Raw genomic sequence first — 25,150 nt, forward strand, 5'->3', positions numbered from 1 at the left:
GGAGCTGAGGGGCAGGGTATGAGAAGTCTTTAAGGAAACAAACTGAACATACAAGCCTATGTACTGTTCAACCAGTGCTTAAGTTAGCCTTGTAAGGTTTGTAATATGGTGCACATGTTGTAAGCCTTTGCAAAATGTTTCAAAAACACAATAGTAAGCCAGAGCTTCGTGAGAAATAGTTTAGTTTGTATAGAGAATCTAAATTTTGTCTCTACCTGACTTATTTGTAGGTAAAGCCACTCCTGGCTACACTAAGCACCTGCAAGCTCGGTCTTTCCATCCAGAGCTCATGCATGGCTGAGGGCCCTGTCTCATAGAATGGAAGTTTAAGGGTGGCCTCTCTCAATCCTCCAGGCGTCACCCATCACCTGTACTAGTCAGACACGGGGAGGATGGAGCCGAGCTTGTCAGCGGCTCTCTGGGTCAAGTCGAGCCGGAACCACACAGTGGGACAGACACCGCTTATGGGCACTTCTTGTTAAAACACAATGTCAATCAATTTCTGACAAGACTTTTAGCATAGCCTTGAGCACCAACCTAAGGGTAGTAAGCACCTCAACTGCTCCCTCCGTCTACAGTCAGGCTTTCCAGAATGACAAGGGTAACAGGACTACTGTATATCCATCAAGACAAGAAAAGTCCTCTCTTCAAAACTACAACTTCTTAGCTTTTAAAACACATTTAACATTTTCTATCATATTAAATTAGTAACACAAACATCATTTGATCTGTGAAGTTCTACCCTAGTTACCTAAAGCTTATATACATGCCTTTTACTTCTCATCTGCGAGGAAAAATTTCTAATTGATATTTGGTAACAGAGCATGAAAAGATACTATATACATGTAGCATACACACACACACACACACACACACACACACACACACACACTCACTCCAAAAAGAATCCCACACACTTTAGCCAAAGTCTAAGCAGGCATAGATTTAAAAAATTTATGAATACAGTTGTTTAAAAGAGAAAATGGTGAATAAAAGTTACAGAATGGATATGAAGAGAGATCTTTTCCAAACTTTTATTTGTGCACATTCAATTTAAAAAGATAACGTTTACAGGTTCTTTGGTGCCCATATTCAGCATACAAAAATGTAAAAGACTATTCACAAATCAAACACATTAGCTCCAACTGGAAAAATAATGACATCAATAAAACAACTGTAAGGTAGTGCACACTGTGACAGCGCTGCCTGCGGGGACATGGAGATTACTGCGGAAATAAATACAACGTCCTTTTGTAAAAGCAGCAATGTCATGTCTTGTAAACTTCCTTTTTATATTACAGCAAAGGTTGAAGTAAAATCCAAAGGGACTGGAGCTTACACTGTAGCCGTGAGTACGAGTCTGTCTTCAGTCACTGTTGGTCCAGTTTTCCTTGTGTTTTAAGTCCAATGTGCAGCAGGTTTCAAATGGTGCTCAGTTAGAGACTCTAACCAACGAAGTTCGAGTTATAAAATCTCCTTCCTGCTTTCAAACACGAATGGGTAGATCTGCTCCACGGCAGTGGCCACAGCCTTTACATTGGGCCCTGTAATGAAGAGAATGAGAAGGGTTGAGGGGAGGCCAGAGAGGACACTCTGACTTCCCAGAGCTAGATACACTCCACTGGTTTAAGAGCTCAGGCTTCTTACACAACACTACTGCACACTTACACAGTTCCAGACAGTCAGAGCAAGAACCCAGGAAGTACACTGTTTTAAAACACAAAGTTATGTGCTTTAGTTTCTGGCACTGGTATGAAGAACTGCTCTGTCACAGAGGGGTCCTACAGCAACCAGTACAGGGAGGAAGGACTGTTTGCACAGCCTCCATCTTTGGGTCACTGTCATGAGATTAGACTTAGTCTCCCTGAGGGTCACAGGCCGTGGAAAACCCAGCCAAGAGATGTAATACTGCTACGCAAGCTCTGGCTCTTTCACTGTAGGGTCTGAAAAGTGTCTAGCTTCATGTCAGCACTGAGGCGACCACTGACCTCAGCTTATCTAATTCAGCGGGATTTGGGGGAGGCATCAGGTAATGAGGCCATGCAATGTCGTAATTAGTTACATGATCAAAAGGTATATGAAATGAAGAAACATTTCTTAAATTCTTTGTGAATAAAACTGTCTCACTAATAATATAATCACCCCTTGAAATGTCATGAAAACTGAGATATCTGCTGTAAGCTTCCCTGGTATTGTACACACTGTATTCTGATCCATTCCTTTCTGGCTCACCCCATTGTTACAGTGGTCTCCAGAACTATACAATCATAGGACATTCCACACATATGTATATATGGCATAGTAATTAATCAGGTCAAGTTTGGTAAGATGTTTAACCAGTCCTCTATCAATTCGATAATTATACTTAAAAAAAAAAAAATCAAACACAGTATAGTAATCAACCAGGTCAATTTTCTTAAGTTTGTTTTGGTGTCTTGTTTATCATATTTACTGAGTTAAGTCAGAGTCTCACAATGTAGAGCAGGCTGGCCTCACAAAGATCTGTCTGCTTGAGTGCTGGGATTCAAGGCATTAGCTACTACGCCCAGGATACATATGCGCACACATTTCTATAGGTTTACCCTGTGTTACTCTGTATTTAATAGAGACTTAACTATATAGAAATCTAGGCTCAGAAGTTTAGAAGCATCTGAAATAAGAGAACAGTTTCTCTGTCTCATTTTTAAGCTGCAGGCAAGAGCCTGGCAAGTGGCTTTGAAAGGCCCCAGGAAGATGGGAAAACACATAGCCTGAGGTAAACTGCAGCTCATTTGCTGTCTTCACTCACTGAGAATTACAAACAACAAGACTAAGGAATCTATCTTAGCTCACTTTTGTCTTCAGGGCCTGACTCCTAAAACATGTCCAAGTATAATGTATTATCACAGTGTACTTAAACAGAACTTGCAAGCGAATGCTTCCTGGGACAAAGACATCCACTAAAGCCACCCCTTCCAAGTACTTGGAGGAGTCAAATGAGACAATGAAACACATGGAGAACATAACAGTCAGGAATCCGTTATATTGAATATCTATCTCCAGACCTTAAAAAATGAGTTTCTCCTATGTATTTTAAATGTAATATTGCATAAGTTTAAAAAGTTGTACTATGAAGATTATAGCAGGATATTCCTATTCAAATGTCTACAAAGTACAGTTGTGTACTAGGTACACTGAGATGAGGTGAGGTGAACACAACCATGAGAGCATGAAGAAAAGACCTCCTGAGGATGCTCATGAGAGCAGACACGAGACAAGCCTAGCACAGAACACCTGTAGATCCATGTTGTAGATTACCTGTCACTGTGATACTTCCTGTTGAAAATATTTGTAACGTTGCTCTTAGAGACTTTATCCGATAGCACACGGCAGGATGAAGCTCAGGTTCATAGCTATATAAAAACACAATTATGTTTCCTTATTTATACTGAATGGCAGCTTCGAAGTTTGTATGTTATCTCGATTCTCAAAAGACCTACCTGGCATGAGGTCTATTGTTCTTTGTGAATTCTGGCAAACGGATTTCAAAGGGCATGTTACAAACTGCCAAAACATTCACAACCTTAAAATCTGTAAAAATTACCTGTGGAAGAGAAGTTAAACACTATAAATTATTTTGAAGCACATAAAAGTCTCATTACAACAATCTGTACTAATTACAAATTCTCTATTAACATCATTATAAAATGGTATTTGCATAACTGAAACTGTATTTATTGACTTTTAAATTTTATGAAATTAATCTTATTAAATATTGAAAATGGGATATTTAAAACTGAGAAAAGAGCTAGAAAAGGAAAGGAGTTAAAAGGAGTTCCAGAGTCAGAATGGAAAAGCTGTCATTTGATGATTTAATACACAGAGTGAATGCTGGGTTCGTAAATTCATTTTAAAGGCATTTCTGTGTCCTTGTGGTGATCCAGTCGGAAGCCGTTGTTAACCAGTAGAGATTTCTCTAACACTGGTAAGCTTATGCTAGGGCAAGAAGCTTTGATTGTTTTAATGTTAACAGGTGCTCCTGCTAACATCTTTTAAAAACATTTCTCCCTTCCCATTCTCTACCCCAAAGCCCCATGTGTGTGTGTCTGTGGCAATGGGCGTCATGCTTAGAGCCTTCCACATTCAAGGCGAGTCTCTCCCACTGTGCTATATATAATATATACTCCCGGTTAGACATGCCTCTGTAAACCACAGTTGTAGTGACAGCTACCCTCCAACGCAGGGCCTGCACAAAGCAGGAGAGCTACAAATGCTATGGTGCCACATCACCATGCTCTGTGGTCCCCACCCCTCACTGGCAGTGCACTTCTGTCTACTTAATGCCTGCCTACAGCATTAAGAAAGTCGGACTTTCTGCCTACTCAAGAGCACTTCTTCTAGGACATCCTACTGAATGTGACCTACCAAGGCCCACTGTAAGTGGTAATTTTATTCACATTTTGATGGTGACAAAGTACTTGAAGTTGACAAGCCAGTGACCGGCAACTCTACACGTGAGAGGGTGCTGTCCAATATGTCTGTCGCAGGGCTCTACAGCTCTCTCACCATCCTGACTAGGTGTCTTAAGGCAATCAAAAGACATTTCCTGACGAACACATGTGTGTGGTGAGGGAGGTAGAAAAGCCTGAGTTCACAGAGCATTAATGTGTAAGGAAACAAGTCTCTATGGGAGACAATTTAAGGAAAAAAGCATCATCTTTTCCAAATCAAAGAGCCATACTTTGTTATCAAATGTTGACACCGAAGGGCAAATAGAGAATCTAGAAAAAATTCAGCAGAGAAGAATTCTTGTGATTTGTTTAGTCTATTGAACTTTTCAATTTATAAAATTAAATCCTTGAACATGTGCAGTATTCATATTTTTAGAAAATGTTACCTGAAAACCTAGTTTCTGCAGACTACGGGCTAAACGTCTGGCACCAAATTTAGCTTCTTCTTCACTGTAGTTGAAGTAAAAAAGATGATTAGTGGCACAGAAAATGCATTCTACAGGAAAGCTGAAGCACTTTATGTCCAGGAAAATGTGCTCCCGGGGGCAAAGGGCACAGAGCTCTGCCCAGGTGGCACTCACCTTGTTGCTCCAGTGCAAATAATTTTTCCTGAGGACCAAATTGTAGCTGTAATTCTAGGTTTTCTAAGCTTCATTAACACTTTCTGGGAAAAAAAAAACCAATTCTCTAATAAGCATTGATCTTGACAAACAGCTCTGCCCTGTGTACCCATGTCATCTATCACCCACATGGTACACAGGGGTAAGACTACTCAGCCAGGCACCACATTCAAGTCCAGGTCAATACTGAATACAATCAAAGTCTCAAGAATGACTTCGAGGCGTGCAGACAGACCTAAGGAAAGGTCTGTACACATCTCTCCCTGCAGAGGTCTTTCCTTCCTCCATCATGTGCACATTATCAAACTACAATACAATTCAGTCTGAGGAAGACTTAAATCTGCCAGGGAGCAAGATGATGTTCAAACTAAAATAAGCTATAAAATTTCAGACGAGAAAACATGAAATGAAATCATCCAACACTTAGTTATCACTTGCTCACCTCAAGACTGTCAGCTTAAATTCTTATTTTGTTTTGCTTTTCTGATGGGGGTTATCTTTTTAGGTAGCCCTAGCTGGCCAACAATGGATGATCCAATAGTCTGTGTGGGGACTGTAGTCATGTGTTTTGGCACCGGACTTTCTGTGTATTCTTTTTTTGTTAAGGGAAGATGTTATTACTAACACATTAAAAAAAAATCTTAATTGGCCAATGAGATTTTGTTTTTGTTGAATTTAACTCATTCTTAGTTTCTAGTTCTAAAAACTTGAGATAATTTACCTAAAAACACAGGCACTTAGTTTTTTGAATTTAAATTGAGCCTTCAAATTCATCCCTTAATTAAAAAAATCTTTACTGTGTCTATGACATGTAGTGTATGTTCATGTGTATGTGTGTGCAAGCATACGCTGTGGTGTGTATTACCCTGCCCTACCCTGAGAGTCTCTCCTGTGACACACTGGCTGGGCCATGTACCCCCAGGGATTCCATCTCTGCCTCTGTCTCCCACAGGAAAACAACACACAGCACTGCACCTGGTTTTTACCTGGTTCTGGCCATTCCAACGCACTAAGTTTGTGCGACAAGTGATTTACCCACAGAGCCACCTCCTTGCTGTCAGACCCTTCTAGTGCTGGGTCTCATAGGGCAACTCCTCCTCAGGGCTCAGCAGCCCTGCTCTCTCCTTCCTCCCTGCTCCCACGTTAGTCTCCTCTCTCTCCTCAGCCTTCCCTCTGTTGGGCTGTACGTATGTACGTATGTAATGTCTGTTAGAGGAAGGATGTGATACTTGCTGTGCTGAGTCTGAGTCTGAGTGGCTTACTCCACTTAACAGGATGACCTTCACTGCATGCATTCTCTAGGAAATGACATGCTCATTGTACATGTGTGCACATGTCCTTTGTCCTTTCATCTCTTGATGGGCACCTAGCCTGACTTTGTAACAGCTGTTTTCAGAGGCTAAATTTATAATTCCATCAGCAGTGTATAAAGATCCACCCCCTGTCGGCTGTGGTGCTTTGAATGAGAATGGTCTCCACAAGCTCACAGGTTTGAATACTTGTCCTCAGTTGGTGGCACTGTTTGGGAAGGAATAGGAGATGTGGCCTTGGAGGAGCTGTGTCACTGGGGTTTGAGGTTTCAGCAGCCCATGCCATTCCCAGTGTCAGTCTCTCTATGACCCTAACTCTGCCACATGTTTGTGGATCAAGATATGAGCGCTCAGTTACTGCACCAGCCCCATGTCTGCCGGCCTGCTGCCATGCTCCCACCATAGCCACCTCAAACTCTAAGTCCACAGTAAACTCTTCCTTCTTTCAGTGATTGAAAAGTAACTAAGACACTAGCATCTGTTCTTCCCTTTTTTCTATAAGCCATGTTGACGAGGGTGGCCTGGAACACCAATATACTTTTATTTTGCATTTTCCACATTTCTAATGTTTCCTGGATGCATTTTTCAACATGTACTTCATCAAAGCCAAATGCATACCTTCTGTCACTATAAAGCTGACAACAAATCAGTAAGATTTTGTTACTTAATAACACTATTGCTTTTAAATAGGTTAAATAGGTTTAACAAAGCATAAAATCTTACATCTAGGTTAAAACATGAAATACATTTTTTTAGCAATTTATTATTAAAAATATAACTTAGATAACTAAAAAGGAACAGGAAATTAAATGAGGGCTTGAACTGCTCTCTGTCCAAGCGTCATCTTCCATCCTCCTACATCTCCCCCTCTCTCACTCCTCCTCTTCCTCTCTTCACTCTTCCTCGTCCTCTCTTCACTCCTCCTACCTTAGCTCGTCCCCAACTTGTCGGGAAAATTTCCTGCTACAAGGGTATTTAGCCACCAAGACTCAGAGTGTTCTCTCTAGTATCGCAATCTCCATGAGAAGGGCCACTTCTACAGGACTCCATGTTGCATCAATTACACCTAGCACAGTAAGGTGCTCATAACTTATCTGTACAATACATACAGTACCACTAAAAGCATGTTAAATCAGGCTATCGAGTGCACATAGTGAAACTCAGATACTTACCCCAACATCACGCTTATAAATTACATTTGCTCCCTCCAAAGCAATCTTCCTTAAGTTCAAATGACATCTTGTTCTAAAAACACAGACTACATTTGTAATTAAAATGTCCAATGCAACATCACTGTCTGCATCCATTGGGGTAGTTTAGAAACTTGGTTTCCCACCACGAAGATCACATCCTGGAAAAGAAAACAAAATAGTCACTTAACTTTTATGTTCTGCCATTTTTCACAAATAATCTTAAAATTAAAATATATAAGAAATATTTTCAAATATTATGAGAATCAAATCATGTCTCTTATCACAAAATGTCACAGTAGATGCAACAAAATTATCTTTAAATAGCTTTCAATCCTTAAAACCCAGTAACTTTTACATGCAAGAATCACCCCCATGTTTCAGGTGTGCTATGGTTAAAGTAAGAAGCCAAGCATATCTCACTCAAGGACTGGAATTTGTGGTTTCTGAGTCCTTTGTAGCACAATACACAACCCTAGCATTTTACATAAGGATTCACTCTATGCTGATCTCGTGGCCCATGCTGATAATCCCTACACACAGAAGGACTGCCCTAGGTTTATCGCTAGCCTGGGTTATATAGTATGACCCTGTTTTAGAAAATTAAGAAATAAAAATTTCTAACTCCTATATACAACCATACAGTATTCAGTTCTATGTATTAACCATGCCCTAACCTGACTATATGTTTTCTTGTATTTTTGGCCTTTAATCTGCATGTCTTTCATTTTCTGTTCCATGTGCACATTTGAGCTCCTTTAACCCTTCACTTAGGGTTAATATATCTACATTTCTAAGTAGAATTTTAATGGTTATAATTATAGCATTCCTTTTTTGTACCATCCTATCTGACTTGAGTACCAAGATTATGCCAGTTTCAGAAAACTTAGGGTAGTTCTTATTGTTATCAAAAAAAACATCGAAGGCCATCATAACCTGCTGTTTCACCATTTCTCTACTTGGGCGTATGTTTTCATTGCCTATCAATTTTAGTGACATTTAAAATTCTGTTAGTTTTTCCTGGATGAGTCATTCAAAGTTTATAATTTTAAAAGCATGCTTTTTTTTTTTTTAAACCTTACTAGTTAGTAGCTTAGGAAATGCTAACTTAAAAGATGGTTTCAGCTACAGTATAAATGCGATGGTATTCTCTTATAATTTGATATAGAAACATTCTACAAAAGATACTGTGATAGTGGGTTATCCGAACCTAAAATATGTACATACTCATGGAATTGCTGTCAGTTGGTAAACAAAGAATAAACAAGATTATACAGAGAAATTGGTAATAAGACACACTATCCCTATCTAAAAGTGACTAGTTTTAAAAAGCATAACACATACTATGAAATATACCTTTATTATGTGTATGTGTGTGCGTGCATGCATGTGTGTGTGCTCTCAAAGGTCAAAAGAGGCATCAGATCCCTTGAACCTAGAATTATAGATGGTTGTAAGCCACCATGTGGGTGCTTACATCTGAGCTCAGGTCCTCTGCAAGAGCAGTAAGTAAGATATACTTAATCACTGGGCCATCTCTTCAGCACCAAGATACACGCTTATGAATAGTATACAACACAAAAGCTTAGACAGAGGTTCATGTTGCTAGTGTATAAGTTATTGAGAGACTGTTCAATGGTAAGGAGTACTTGCTGTTCTTCCACAGGCACGAGTTCAGTTCTCAGTACCCACATTAGAAGGATCACCAACATCCTTAACTCCAGCTTCAGGAGATCAATCATCTCCGGCCTCTGTGGGCATCTATATGTGCAGTACATACACTTAAGTGGTATGGAGGCCTGATATGAGTTTATATTGGCACATATATATGATATATATGTATATATGTATACATCATATATATGTATCAAAATGTTAACTTCTCTATTCAGAGAATCTGGATTTCACTTTTGTTTATTGAGCCAGGCTTTCATGTAGCTTAAGCTGTACCCGAGGATGAGTATCAACTTGTAATTTACCAACTGAGCTATACCCAAGCCCTGAATCTGGATTCTTAAATCAACAAGTACATATTAGGTTTACTGTTAAAAAGTAACATTATTTCAACTTGCATACTCTCTGTCCAGGATTTATATTTTAAAATGGCTTAACTGTTTTGTCTCATTTTTAATTAAGTAAATGCCTAGTGTCTGAGTTTGATTTGTCAAATATCTACAAATAAAATGTTTAGAATGACAGCTGTCTCGTTTTTCTGAAATGCTATGTTCCCAGCACTCTATAACATACACGTGGAAGCAGAAAGAGCCTCCTCTTTGCACAGAGACTGTGTAGATAACACAGCACCTATCTTTAGGTCTCAGGCTTTCTAGCCTAGTGCTTGGCATTCACTGCAAAGCCACAGCTTCAGCAACTGTAACCTTGGATCTCCTGCAGAACACTGCCCCCTCCCGGCTCTGATGACAAACTTCATCAGAAGCAACCACATCACATTTTCCACAAAGGACCACAATAAAAGCTGTCATAAAAACAAAGCACAAATAACCTTATCATCCAATGGAGGGCCCAAAACTCCAAACTAAACAGATCTGCTTCCACACAGCAGAAGAGTCTTGCTCTTCTGTAAGAAGAGATTGTGTTACAGCTGTGGATATTGGGAGGGGCTCTAAAGGCTTGACCACAAAGTTTGCATCCATAATTTGAGAACTGGCCAACTTAAGGCAAGTCTGGTAACAGACCAATTAACAACACGTCAGGCCCACGCACTCAGTCCCAAGAGATCTCTCTCTTCTAAATGTCAGACAGAACAACACAGTTCCACACTAACACTGTATTCTCTATAAAGCAGCAATGCTACATCCTGATTCCACCATGCTACCCAATAGTCAACACTCCTATGAGAACAACAATCCTATTTTACCTTTTAGAGAATGTTCTTTCTCATCTCTTCAATGTAGCATTAACTACACAAGAGGGCTTTGCTTTGGAGCTTGTATTAACTTTGTGGAGTGATCAGTCACCTAGCTTTCTACAAGTCTTCAGCTCCTCTTCTGTAAACTGGTGGTATCATGTACATGGCCAAGGGAAGGTCAAATACTGTCATCAAGAAGGTAGCAAGTAGCAGGTACCAAGGTTGTATACGCCTTTACAGTTTAATATGGTAACTGAACACTACTGAATGAGTTGACAGCAAACTCAAGTGCCATCACAACGGATGGAAAGAACCAGATCCTAACAGGTTGGACAGGGTCAACACACAATGCTCAATGGGCTACAGCCTGGGTAGTAACACTTTTCCTGGGACTCAGTCATGTTCATGTTTCCATAGTGACTGCAGCCGCAGGTGAATGGTGCTGAGCAAGATCGTGCAGGCCTAAACTACTTATGATATGCCTCTGAAAAAGTGTGAATCCACTAAGGTAATAAGATATTTAATGCCAAAACACACAAATCCCATTTTAAAAATTAAAATTAACAAAAAGTATCCATGAACAAGGTCTTTGACTGTACTCTTGTTTAACAATCCAGTATAAAAGACATTTAAGGGCATCATCAATGATCTATGCAGATCTGCTTGACTTGACATTAGGGAATTACTGTGAATTTTGTTAGGGGAGCCAGCAAGAGTGGTTATCTAGACACCTATGCTAATTTTTTGAGATTTGCAGAGGTATTCAGGTATTGTCATATATCTATGATCAACCTGAACCTTAAAATACAAGAATCCCTATCAGAACCCAGTAGCAGTTGTTGGTGTCCAGTGTCTCTCAATGTCTGAAATCTTGCCACACAAATATGCATAATCTAATGGGAAAAGATTAAAGCATGTAATATATACAAATTCAGGAATTATACACTAAGTTTCTATCTTAACTCTAGCGCTCCTGTCAACCTAGATATGTTCTCTCAAGGCTGAACTTCCTGTACTCCCTTTACCCACCTCCTACCCAAGGGCAGCAAAAGGATAAAGGAGGCACATTACTGCAGGGCCACAGTACACTGGCCTTAGTGAACAGGAAACCGTTAGCTGTCTGGCAGGTGCCATCCCATCACAAAGACATTTCTGTACTTTCCTCAGTAGCTTATACCCCAGGCTTAGATTTTACTTTTTTCCAAGTATGCAAGAAAAGAATTTATAGCATGCCTGAACTCACACAAAAAGGATATGTCATATTACATAAAGCATTGAATAAATGCTGACGCAAACATACCTCATTAAAAAAAATTAATGTTTACTATACACGTTTCTACCTACTTATTCTACTACTTATTCTAAATAACCCATCTACCTGTAAACACAGCAACTGGAAGGCTGGGGCAAGAAAGAGATCTTTGCAGGTTCAAGGCCCACCACCACCACCACCACCACCACCCAGGCTGAAGACTGGTGGCATCCATGGAAATAATTTGCATTAAAATGACTATCATAATTTTTTAAAAAAACCTATTCTACAAAGAAGGCCAGAGACAGCTCAGAGGGTAAAGGCTCCTGCTGCCACTGCGCCTGACAATCTGAGTTCCATGGGACTCACATGATGAAAAGAACTCCAAGAACTTGTCTTCTGTCTGATCTCCACACACTTGATACAGCCATGTGAACATACACAGATAACAAATATAAATGAAATGATTTAAATGTAATAATTCTACAGGGAGCTACAAAGACTATTTCTCTGGATTTTGGCAACTACCTACTGAGCACACAAAGCCACATAAAAATAAGTGTATCTAACACTTCAATGCTATCTTTAGGCAATGGTGCCTAAAAGGCAGTCGGAGAAATGTAAATGCTGTTCATTTTCTGAATGAAACCACCACTAGGGGATTCCTCTCTAGGCTGTGTAGCTGACTAGGAGCTGTGGCTTGCTGCCACTGCCCAGCACCAGGAGATTGGATTTTATTACAACCACTGCTAGCCAGGGAAAGAAATTCCAACTTTGAGTATGTTTTCTACAGAATAGTTTTATACCTTCATAAACTGAACCACAGTAGACCAGGAGCCACCCACATTTTACTAAATACAAATTTAAATTTTGGGGCTCAAACTTAAAGATATACCTGCTCCTTATTTTGCACAGACAAAGTTTATTTTAGATACGTCCCTTAATATTTTAAGTAAACTCTAGTGGTTTATTAATGGTTGGTTAATTGTCAGCAGGATAGGATCCAGAGCCACCTAAAAGCCTCCAGGCATGCTTGTGAGGGTCTCCTTAATTAGGTTAACCAAGGTGGGCAAAGCCACCAACGGTGGGTGGCAACATTTCCAGGCTGTACCCTGAACTCCTTACACAGGAGAAAGGAAGCTGAGCACAAGCACTTAACATTCTTTCATTTGGACGATGGCTGTCATGTGACCACCTGCCATAAGCTCCTACAGCTGTGGCTTCTCTACCATGACAGATGACCGTAATCCTGAATTGTGAACCCAAATCAATCTTGTTGCCCTGAAGTTGACATTAGGGTATTTTTGTCACAGCAACAGAAAAGGAAGTAAGACACTGTCAGCTCCCAACTCTCTGTATATGTACATATATATATTTTCACCCCCTTTTAAGACAAAGTCTCACTAAATAGTCCTGGCTGTCTTGGAAGTCATTCTGCAGACCATGCTGGCCTCAAATTCACAGACATCTACTCGCCTTTGTCTCCCAAGTGCTAGGATTAAAAGCATATGCCACCACACACTGTAATATATGATTTTTAAGAAAGCATGTCAGTTCTGGTTACATATGAAATATTCAATCACTGTTTTATTTTCTTAGGCTGTTGAATTCATAATCTGAGCATATTAAACAAGATGGTGATCGTGAACAAGTGCTATCTTATAAAGTTACCAAAGGGTTTTCTAAGACTCCATTGACAAGGGCTAGAGAAATGGCTCTGGTTAAGAGAACTGGCTGCTGATCCAGAGAAACCATGTTCAATTTCCACACTCACATGGTGGGTCACAACTGTCTTTAACCCAATTCCAAGAGATCTGACACCCTCTTCTAACCTCCATGAGCTCCAGGCAATCTGTATGATGCACATACATACATGCAGGCAAAACCCTCATACTTACAAAATAAAGCAATGATAATGATGGTATCTTTTGACAACTTGAGATACAAAAGTAACCAATACTCCTGAATATTAATGAGGGTAAATTCTTTAAATACTGCTAACCAGTTATACTTCCTTAAAGGTAACTAACTGTTTTATATCAAGGTTCATTTTCCTGACTTATAAAGCTCTTATATATAAATGTTAGCCAGGCTATCTATTCCTTCTGCTGAAAATGAATTCATTGTGCTTCAAATATATGGCTAGTGCCTCTTGTTTCATAGCTCAGCATCACTTTTGTTCAACCAATTCTGTAACAAAACACTGGAAATCCAAGCCTGAGTCCCATGCTAGGACACAGCAATTCAGTAGTGACTTGGTAGAAGGAAACAGCAAGTATTCTTAACTCTGAAATAAGTTTAGACCATGAACTATTAAGACTTGAAGGGAGGCCAGCATGGAGAGTGAGAAGAATTGTAGGGAAAAAACTGGGGAGGGAGAATGGGTCAAAGTGTGTCATGTTGAGGATTTTCATATGTGTCCTGGTGTGGTGGTAAACTAGAACAGTTGGCGTGGGGAAGGACAGAAGACAAATCATTACCATTCTGCAACAGGAGGCTAGAAGATGAGATTGGTAAGGAAACCTATCAGCAGTCCAGGTAAGAGTGGACCAGAGTAGCACTGGGTGACAAAGAAAAGCTCAACAAACAGGATGACCAAGCCTTTGCAATAGATACAGTGAAGAGAAACGTGGAAACGGAAGTGATGTTAGGTCTCTGGCTAAGGGTCTCACTTCCTGACACCGAAAGAAAGGCCGTGGATCGCTCAGAACAACTTGTCTGGAACATTTTGAACTCTAAAAATTGTGAGCATCGAAGAGGAGACACAGAATGACATGGACGTCTAAGAGCTCAGCAGACTACTCAGTAAAGCAATCTCTTATGATCCATATGCTAGGGTGGAAGCAGAGGAGAGCTACTGAACAGGTGCTTCAGTGTCCCCATGTATAAACCAGCACAGGACCTATCAGAGTGCCAGGCCATGAAATGACATTCTGTGTAACATGCTTGGCACTGCACTTGCATTCAGATTTAGCCACACTTACTGTTACTATTATTACCTCCTTTCTTCCTCTTCCATAAGCAGAGAAGTGTTCAAAAATGGAAAAGGTTTCTGGTGATTCATTACAGCCTTCAAGCTTTGGAACACAAGAATACTTCATGTGTCTTCAAGTTTAAAAGCAAGAAGTAAAATAAAGCATACAATTTGATGTACCTGATCAATAAAATTAGTATGGTGGGAACATAAATTTAGCCACAAATTTAATAATAACTGCAGCCTTAAATAAGACTATTTTTTAATCAAAGCACATGGTGGTTACTGACTGGTCCAGACTGGGAATGAGATGACTGGATGAGAAGCAGCTGTGTGGGGGTGGGGTGGAGGGTGGGAGAGCAGGACCAGCAGGTACTGACTGCACATTACAAATTCGTTACTTTGCTCAACTTTACTCAGGTCCCCACAGAAGCCAAAAAGCTAAATATACTACAAGTTTAGACATTCAGTTTGAAAAGTCAGCTTTAAATACTCATTGCATTTTAGGCTGCTGCTTCTCTTGGCTGGGTTGTCTTCCATGGGTCTCTATTCTTACTGATTACAGACTATGGTTTGAAACACTGGAAGGGTTGGTGGCTCCTGCCTGTAATTCCAGTAACCAGAAGGCTGAAGCTGGAGGGTTGCTTGGAGTTAAAACTATCCTGGGCTACAAAGTGAGATCCAGGTCACCCTAGGTTACAGAGTGACAGCATGGCTTTTCAAAGTCTTGTCTCCTCCTTAAATCAGACATCCTATTGAAGTCTAATTCAGCTCCTGAGAAATTAATAGTTCCAGCAATTAAAGATTCCCTAAAGCTGTGGAAAGACAAACAACTCTGTGTGCTTGAGGAGGATGTTGTTTTCTTCCTATTTTAAATATGTCATGATTCTTAGTCCTTTGAGAGCTTTCTGGGCTTCAGGTGCTATCTATGAACTTTATGGCTGGCTCCTATGTCAATCTTGACCTATCAGAGACTTAATTTCACATTTCCAACTGTCTTCTAGGTTAAAACAACTCACTCAAGCAAAACCCCCAATTCTACAGACACTGGCGTGTGCTGCTTCTACCACTGTTAGGTGAATGGAGTGGCGTCACCAGCCACCAGCCACTCATCGCAGCCCCAAATCTCAGACATGTTCACTCACGTATGCTGTCCCAGCACTCTGGAGGCTGAGGGTGAGGACTATCATTGGTTTAAGGCTAGCTTGAGCTATAGAGAGAGCTCCAGGTTAGCCTGGGCTCAAGTGAGACCCTGGCTGAAACCCACAGCACCCCTCTACACAAAACTTCAGAACCTTCCTTGATCCATCATTTTCTCTCTTATACTCAGCTAACTTCAAATGTAGCTTTATTTTCTGTATCCAAAGCAAGAATTATTTTTAAGCTTTCTTGCACATCCTAATGGCAAGAGCCCTCCTACTACAACTTTTCTGTTTGCCATCTCCAGCATCTAGTCTATTTATTAAACAACTACCAGAATTATTTTTCTAACTGTGCTACATCCCTACTTTAAACAAACAAACAAACAGACACACACCAACCTCTTGGTTCTCTCAGACAAACACAATAGGATCTAATCTGCTTGGCTTGGAGTGTTTCTCATCTCCTATTTTCCTTTTATAGCTGAATTTACTTACAATACACCTTACACGGCTCCTTTATAGCATACTGCTCCCAAGGGCAGATCCCTTTCTGCCTGTCCCATTCTTTGAGCTAACAAACTCACTCTAACTGCATTTACTATGTAACTGGAGTCAACCAAGTCCTGTGGGTCGGCAAGGCAGGAACCTCTTAGCAGTTCGTCTAGCAGTAAAAACAGGCCAGCAACGTAATGAGAAACTGTGACCCCTGAAATAAACAAGATGCAAGAGATGCTCAGGAGGACAATCCAGAGAAGTCATTTCAACTACCTTTAGAAATGAGAGTTTAGTCCATAGAACAGGAGGACACCCCAGAAACTGTCTGTGTTCTGTCTACTGGATAGCAAACACTAAGCTCTCTTGAGAAACAGCTCAATTTAAAAGCAATTGGATTGGCAACTTGGTTGCTGAGCTAAATGAATACTTCTGGAACAAATCAAGGAATTCCTGAACAGATTATATTCAAGGTGGCAATAAGTAAAAGAAATTAGGGTTTAGACTTATTTATAGGTAACACTTTATTCATCATTTTCCTTTTCCCCAAAATTTCTTCATTCTTTATGTCACCCAAGGAACCTAACATGTGCAGCTTTTAAAGCTGTTAGATGGTAAGTGTCATCACAGAATAGCTAACCTGTCCAGTCTGTCAGGATAGAGTTCATTTCACAGATAACGTTCTTATTCCTCTATTTACAAAGGGAAGCAAACAAATAAACAAACCCCACAACAACAAAAAACCCAAACAAATCAACAACAGCAGCAACAAAAACAACACAAGACAAACTAAAAGTATAGTTTCAAAGCTAGACATGTGGCATTGAGCCAGAGGATCACCAGGTTGAGGCCAGTCAGGGATACACAGCAAGATCCCACCTCAACGCAAGACAGACAGGCTAAGAGAAAAATCAAACAGTTGAAGTAGAGGTGTGCTTATGTGTATGGAGGGGAGGGACAGGGTTTCTCTGTATAACTGCCATGGCTGTCCTGGAACTCGATTTGTAAAACAGTCTGGCCTTGAACTCAGAGATACCTCTGCCTCTCCCTCCTGAGTGCTGAGATTAAAGGCATGAGCCATCATGTTGAACTAGAGATACACATTTTTAACATAAACCCAACTAAGTAGTCACTTGCTGTTTCTCAGAGGTATGTTCTGAGACATACTCAGGCTGTATGGTACAGCCTCCACCTAGGCCTACAAATGTGTACAGTGTAATTCCCACTGTGCATTTCAGAGGCAATGGCAATATGATAATTATTCGTGCCTAAATGAAGGTATAGTAGAAACACAAGGTAACAGGAAATTTTCATATTCTTTATGATAAGGAAACTATCATCTATGTGGTCCTCCAGTGACCACAGCTTCATTGGATAGCATATGAAACTGCCCAAGCAGGTCTGTATTGCAGTGAGTTTTTAGGCTACTGCCAAGCTTTAATTTGTCATATTGCAACTCATGCTAGCAATATGTGCTAAGAGGATTAGAGAATTATTCATACGGATTTTTTGTTTGTTTGAACACATGTTCTCATGTAGCTCAACATGGCCTCCAACTCACTATGCAGCTAATGCATAGTGCTAGCATAGTAGCATAAGCTAGTATAAACACCTTATACTCTAAATCTTCCTGCCTCTATCTCCCAATGCTATGACTGGCATGAACTAGCATGCCTGGCTCATCTAGGAGTTTTTAATCTGTTATGTCATGTCAGATCTTTGTCCCTGTGCCACCATAACAGCACAGAACAGAGAGTACATTTCAGAGTAGCATACCATGTCTGCTGACTATGAACTGGTGACCATTTTCAACATGGCTGTGCTTCCATGACCTCCCTAAGTGATGATCCTGGGATGTGGCCAGGCCATGATCAACTAAAGCTACCCAGGACTAGGTCACCAGGCTGTCTGAAGTTAAAGGTGAGGAGATGCACAAGATACACAGCATCATAAGCAAGCAAGTGACAACAGCTCTGTGGCTCCAGAACAGTGTCTGAAAAGGGATGGGGCAAACCTTTTCCACCAAAGCTCCAAGTTCACTGTGAGTTATCTGAGGCTAAGACTAACCATAACCCATCTGCAGCCTGGGTTAGAGAGTAGCTTCATATCTTCTTATCTGTACAGCAACATCTACCTTCAAATAGTAAGGTGGAAAAAACACCAGGGAACCCTTCTCCAATCAGGCAGACTTTATTGTAAAAAGCAGTGCTGACATACTGCTGTCAGTCTCTTGCACCACCCACCACACCTTTCTTCCAGAATGGAGTCTCAATGTATAGCCCTGGACAGCCTGAAACTTACTATGTAGATGAGGCTGGCCTCAAAGAGATCCACCCGCCTCTATCTCCACCACACTGAGATAAAGCGTGAGCCACCATGCCACACAGACCTGCTCTCTTAAAACTATTCTAACACTGTCATCAGAGTATCTGAAGTTAAAGGAGCTATAAATATACATTTGGGTCGGAGGGCAAAAAATCCACAATCACTTTTCCTCACATCTCTGTCTCTCTTTTGTTTTGTTGTCTTAAGATCAGGGATTAACGAGGCTTATGAAAAAAGGGTTAACAAAGTTTAATCAATACAAGATGGATTCTGACTAATCTACTTGTTCAACCCAATCAGCAGGATCTGCCAGGCTTCACTTTCTTTAATTAGGAAAACAAAAACAAAGTCTTATTTCTGGATACAAGCATACCTGGAAAAGAACTACAGAACTTTACCTCTACATAAGAGAAGACACTTTGCTTCTTGGTGGTGGTGGTGGTGGTGGAGATGCCATGGAGACCTGGGCATCAAACTTGGGCCTAACACATTTCAGGCAGTAACTTCCACTGAGTTGAATCCCCAGCTAATACACTTTGAATGACAGGATGGTATATATTTTATAAAATTATCTGGCTGGACTAGAATTCACAGTGATCTGGTTACTGAGTACCGGGTACTGAAATTACAGACATGTTCCACCAGGCTCAGCAAACTTCATTTTGTTTTTTTTTAGTTTCAAGTGTTCAATTAAACTGTAAGACTTGGACTTAACTTTACGTTAGCTATCTTGATAGTCACCTATAATTATATTATTTCACAGGTTAGATAGTTTCAATATTTAGTTTGAGTCTTACCCAATTAAAAACAAAGGTTTTCAATTCTAAAGCCCTTTTGTAATACCCAGCACAGAGCAACTGCGTCAGCTCCTCCTGAAATTCTCAGAGAGCTATTTATTTTACAACAACTGTAGTGGCATGGAAAACTCAAAATGACTGATAGGGGCACTAACACATTTCAAGTTTATCATCAATTATGGTATATAAGTAACAATGCTTTCTAAAGAAAGGCCAGTTCTGCCAAATGAATCAATGGGGACTGTTTCTTTCATTCAGAAGTACTACAGAGCGAAGCAGTCAAGCCCATAGGGAAACAGCTTTTCAATAGCTGTAACCAGGAGCCAGACCAGGCTTTGTTGGTTTTCCTTTTCTAAGAAACATAGATGTCTGGCTTTACTTAGCCCATCTGCCATAAGTGATAACCAGATGCTCCTGTGACAATTAGAAATTTTCAAAAGTACTCCCCTACAGTAAAACCTAATAGCACAGATGAGTTCAATAGCCTAGGATCAAAGGGAACGTCAATAATGTAACAGAGAGTCTGGGAACAAGAGGAAGGAGTGATCTGATGAACATGCATGCCGCAGGGGACCAGTACTCTCAGCACCTGCTCCTGCTCACACGACCCTTTAAGTTCAGATATTAACTCCACATTGCAGACAGTGATGTCACAGCATAACAAAAGCAGAACCCTGATGCTCAGTACAGGTGGCTGCTAAGTAGGCATCATCCATACCTTTAATATACCCGCTGTAACATCAAGAAAGTGTAACCAATCCTGATCAAGATATTGCCTTAAAACCAAGAGCTTCAAAGTTAGAAGGAAGGTTGACACTTTTGAAGCTAATTAATGTTTCGCTTAGTGAGTAAACTAGCTTTCATCCACGCCAATCTATATACAAAGCTGTCTTTCTTGCTAGGCACCATTAGTACTAACAAATCATGACAAAATGCTATCAGTTGCACATCATCTAATTTCTCCTTTTTTCCCCCTCTAATCTTGTGTGTGCACATAAATGGGTTTGTGCCTCTGAATGTGCCTGAGTATGGATGTGCACAGGCTACAGCACAGGGATCAAGGGACAACCTCAGATCCAGTCTCCACCCTCTACCTTATGTAAGACAGGGTGTCTTGATTCACTGCTGCTTCTGACAGGCTTGGGGGACTCTTTAGTCTCTGCAACCCTTCTAGCCACAGGATCACAAGGATTACAGACAAACCACCTCCTCTGACTCCATGTGGATTCTGTGGATCTGAACTCAGGCTCTCACATTTGGATGCCAAGAGCTTGTCCCAGTGAGCTCTCCCTAGGCCTCAGCACTTTCTAATGAGTAAATACTTTACAGTTAAAATAAGTTATAGCTTATATTGTACTTTATGGGAAGGGGTGATACTTTAAAGTTTTGGTGACCCCATTGGGAAGAGATCTAAACTGCCCAAGAAGATGTAATGTTTAAACATTTAATAAGGTTCCTGGTAAAATGCTTTCTTGCACAAACCCAGCCATTCAAGATAGATTATCTTCTGTGTTGACAGTCATTCAAGACCAGAGGAACAAAATTTCCTAAGTGGTCCGACCACTTACCACTGATAGCATACTTCTAGACTTTGCTTTTTCACAACTATAAAAACAACACATATTCCACATCCCTTCTAAAGAAAAAAAAAAGCAGAATGTATTATAATAAAAAAAAAATCACATTTGTCTAGGTATCTCAACTTGTAGAACTCTTTCACAGTGGTACTCCTAAGATGCACACAATCCCTGTGTCTTCTGCTCAAGTGGGATCAGTCAGCCCTTCTTTCTATTAAACCAGCCCTAATCATGCCTCTGACCTGTTGGTGCCTATAGCTGCACCACTACACAAAGTAACAAACAGATGTAACACAGGAAGAATTAGGTGTCAGAAGGCTCTTCTCAGGGTTCAGGCCTCAGCACATAAGATAAGCTCTCCTTCATCTGCTAGAAAAGGTTCCAAATCAGTAAAATCAACCCATTATCTCCATCCAGTAAACAAGTCAATCTTCAGAACACACATACAGAGGATATGAACACGCAACATGGTGATGACTCACAGTGCTGACCTTCTAGAAGCTTCTTGTATCAGGCACGATGATATCTACCAACTAACAATTATAATACCAGCACGTATGTAATACAGTATCTGCCACTCCAATTCGCATCCGTTATGTTTACCCATGTCTGTCACTTCTCTGTCAGCTACACATACACAAAAAGAACACTTCAAGTGGCACCAGTCAAAAAAGGTGTGAAGTAAAATGGACAGAAATTTCAGGAAAATTTTATAGTTCAAATGTCAACTAAAAATCTTGACACTAAAGGCTTTAACTTGGAAACATGGTGAAAACTTTCATATTCTAAACTATTTCAAAATCAATTTAAACTTTTATTTTTCATAGTAATAATTTCATCACATAGTTGATGATGCAACAGAAAGAAATAAATCACCTAAGGTCACTTACTTAGTGTTTAAAATGTTCTCAGGTCTACTCAACTGCATTATATAGAATTTGCTGCCTTTTAAATAATGTCACATTTCTGATGAGAAATAGCAATTCAAAATATTTAGTTGTGTTTCATGATGTTATACATTATAGCAAATTCTGCACACTCTTCTCAGATATATCCACAACATTTTTCATCAGACTATTTTCCACCTGAAGAAAAACGTGTGGAAGCCACTTCTGCACTTCCTTCAAAATTATAAAATGTAATTTTAGTCAAATATTCAAATGTAAAATGGTAAGATAGGTGATGAAAACAGCTTTAAACTAAGAATTACAAAAACCTTATGCTCCGTTTATAACACACAACAGGGTCTATAATATCTTTTTATCCTCAAAAAAATGTGATTGTTTATAGTAAACAGTAGTACCACACCATTGATGAAGAACTCAAATATGTTCACGAACTTTATTTCAATACAATCTTTTGAGTCAGAATGTACTTTAATCTTAGCAGTTATTCTGAAATATAAAGAACTTCTGACATGTCCACTCCAATTCTTCAAAAAAAAAAGTTCATTATGAAAATGCAACAAAAGTATCATTAATGAAAAACATACATAAAAGCCCAGAGCACGTGCTGAAAACTCCCTATGAAGCAGAAAAAAAAAAATACAAAAAGTATAAAAAAGCACTTCTGATCAGGATACAATTAAGAAGAGCATGGAATGATGGGGCCAATATCATGGAAAGCCGAAACTGGGCTAATAAAAGTTAGACCTGAGCAGCATTTAGGGGCCACAGGAGACAGAGGTCTCAACAGACAGTCCAGGTGAAGGAAGTCTAAAGGCAGCGCTGATGTGCAGGGAGCTCCTTAAGATCCACATAGTGAAGAAGTCCCACAGCCCAGCACTACAGCGACAGTGGGTGATCCCCAAATAGCCTCCACAGAATAGCCATATAAAAAGCAAAGTCTCACCCTGGCTTCTAAAATACCAACTTTTTCATCTCAAGAGTTTTAAAACCTAATTTGATTTCCAATGCTCAAATCTCCAGTCCTTTTAAAGGGAAGCTGCTGATCTCCTTGCCAACCTGGAAGTACTTCAGTTAACAATACTGGACCCCAGAGTCCCAGTTAGAAGCTTAAAATGATAATTTCTAGTTCCATCCATTTACCTAGGAAACTCTCAAATTCATTGTTTTTAATAGCTGAATAATATGAAACACAGGACTTAAAAAAGCGTACCCTGCCTGGCTCCTCTTTAAGAAACCACACAGCGCCTGGCACTCATTTTGAGAGCACAGGATATACAAGAGGACTGGCAGTACCAGCGACATCCTTTTGCTTAAGAAAAGCCAGGCTTAGCCACTGAACCTGTGGTGGACATACTGCCAGATGATTATCAGTGTTTCCATCATTAATCTTCAACTTTGTATCAAGAGCCTTGCTCCTACTGACCATAAAAAGGTTATTACTGCAGAACGTAACCTTTCTGGACCATAGAGAAACATCACTTACTGATGGGGAATTCAGCTTTGTTTTGCTTTCTGAGACACATATCTAACGCAGGAAGACCTGAAACTTACTATTATGTACCCTAAGCAGGCCCTGGACTCACATTCTCCTGCCTCAGGCTCCCAAATGCTGGGATCCCAGGCATGTGCCACCACACCCCACCTAATATGGTTTAGCAAGTATAAAACAAGTGGTCTGTGATGCAAGGCTGAAGAACACAAACTGATGAATATTTAACTGGGCGTATCCAAACCCTAAATAATTCTTTCAACCAGACAGTGCTAAAAGTCACTTCTTGATTTGAATGGGCAGCTGTTTTCTCAAACTTGGAAAGAGACTGCGAATTCTGGCCAGAAGATTGAATGCCTTCCTTACATTTCCCTTTTTCAATTACCTCAGGAAATCTGTTATGGCTTGACACACAAGCCACAATTCTAAGCCATTCTTCTTAACCATAAGCAAGCCAAGCTCACACTAGTCACTGGCAGTCTCGCTCTGCAGGTGACAGATGCAGTAAAGCTCACAGATGTGGACTGGCTGCAGCTTGACACTCGGTGCAATGTGCACACTGGCAGAGCCTGCAGATGCAGAGGTCAGCAAAGGGAGTGTTTTCTATTTCAGTTATTTCCCATTTTATATACGTCTAGGACCCATCCAGGCGATTACGGAACGATTACTGCCCCCACCCCCAACTCTCATCCCTGCTCAGCCCTATTCACAATTCATTACTATCTTCCCGCGTTCCAGATTCTTCTTCCCGAAGCTTAATTCGGCTACTACTATTATTATAGAGCAGGGCTCCTGGCAAGTGCCAGAAGCCAGAGGCGCCGGCGCCGTTATTTGGGGGAGCCTTCGAGCAGCTGCTCCAAGTTTTCCGAGAAGCCACAGACCCCTCGCTTAGTGGCAAGGTCCCTCTCCCCAGGGGCGGGCTCCAGGACTCAGTCCATCCCTGCCCGTCTTCTTCAGCAGGCATGCCCCACCCCCACCCCGTTATCCCTACTGGGATGCCCGAGCCGCTCGGCCCGTCCTCTACACTAGCTGGTGGCCCCGCAGCGCTCCCGTGCTCAGGTCCCCGCCTCGCACAGCTCCCCACAGCCCGGCGGGCGCGCAGACGCCCCGCGGCCGCTTCGGATCCCACGGGCCCCCTGTCCCCCTCCCCGGACCGCCGACAGGGTTACCGTGGGAAGACGGGGCGGTCGTATAGGACACGGCGGCAGCGCTGCTGCTGGTTGCGTCGGACGCGGAGAAGAAGCTGGAGGACAAGGATGAAGATGAAACGGGTCCGCTCCCCAGTCTCCATGGAACTCCCGCCTAGGCCCGTTGCTAGGAGCCCCCCAAGGCTCGAGCTCCGTTTCTCGCTTTGTTGTTCCGGGTACAGGGCGGCCGCCGCTTCCCCCGCGACAATAAATAGACTAGACGCGCGGGAGCATAGAGATGGCACGCGGCGGCTAGAGCGCCGCCGGACCCCGGTGCTCCGGGTATCCGCGCTAGCCACTCACTTCCGGTTCTCGCTGCTCCCCTCACAGCCCGGGCCCCTAGATCCTTCCTCCTTCCTTAGGCCGCTGGCGAAGTCCTCCTGCCCGTGGGCTGGGCGAGGCGGAAGTGGCCAGAGGGTGTTTGTTGCCCGATCTGAGCTCGCCCGGGGAGGGTTTGAAGCCCCGTGCTTGTTTTCTGCTCATCGCTGGCGAGCAGCGTAGCACAAATGGACTTTAATTTTCATCTAA

General features: G+C 41.2%; 1 protein-coding gene across 1 annotated transcript; it reads right to left on the minus strand.

Moving 5' to 3' along the window:
- Positions 1-1,010: 1,010 nt before the first annotated feature.
- Tbpl1 (TATA-box binding protein like 1) lies at positions 1,011-24,809 on the minus strand. Its single transcript, XM_028777347.1, has 7 exons — positions 24,605-24,809; positions 7,593-7,771; positions 5,072-5,154; positions 4,877-4,940; positions 3,480-3,583; positions 3,298-3,392; positions 1,011-1,544 (listed from the first exon to the last, which is right to left on the minus strand). Exons 2-7 carry the CDS (start codon positions 7,725-7,727, stop codon positions 1,465-1,467), a joined length of 561 nt encoding a protein of 186 aa, XP_028633180.1. The 5' UTR covers positions 7,728-7,771; positions 24,605-24,809; the 3' UTR covers positions 1,011-1,464.
- Positions 24,810-25,150: the final 341 nt, after the last annotated feature.

The sequence above is a fragment of the Grammomys surdaster genome, unplaced genomic scaffold (assembly GCF_004785775.1).
Source record: "Grammomys surdaster isolate TR1022 unplaced genomic scaffold, NIH_TR_1.0 280, whole genome shotgun sequence".
NCBI classification, from domain to species: Eukaryota; Metazoa; Chordata; class Mammalia; order Rodentia; family Muridae; genus Grammomys; species Grammomys surdaster.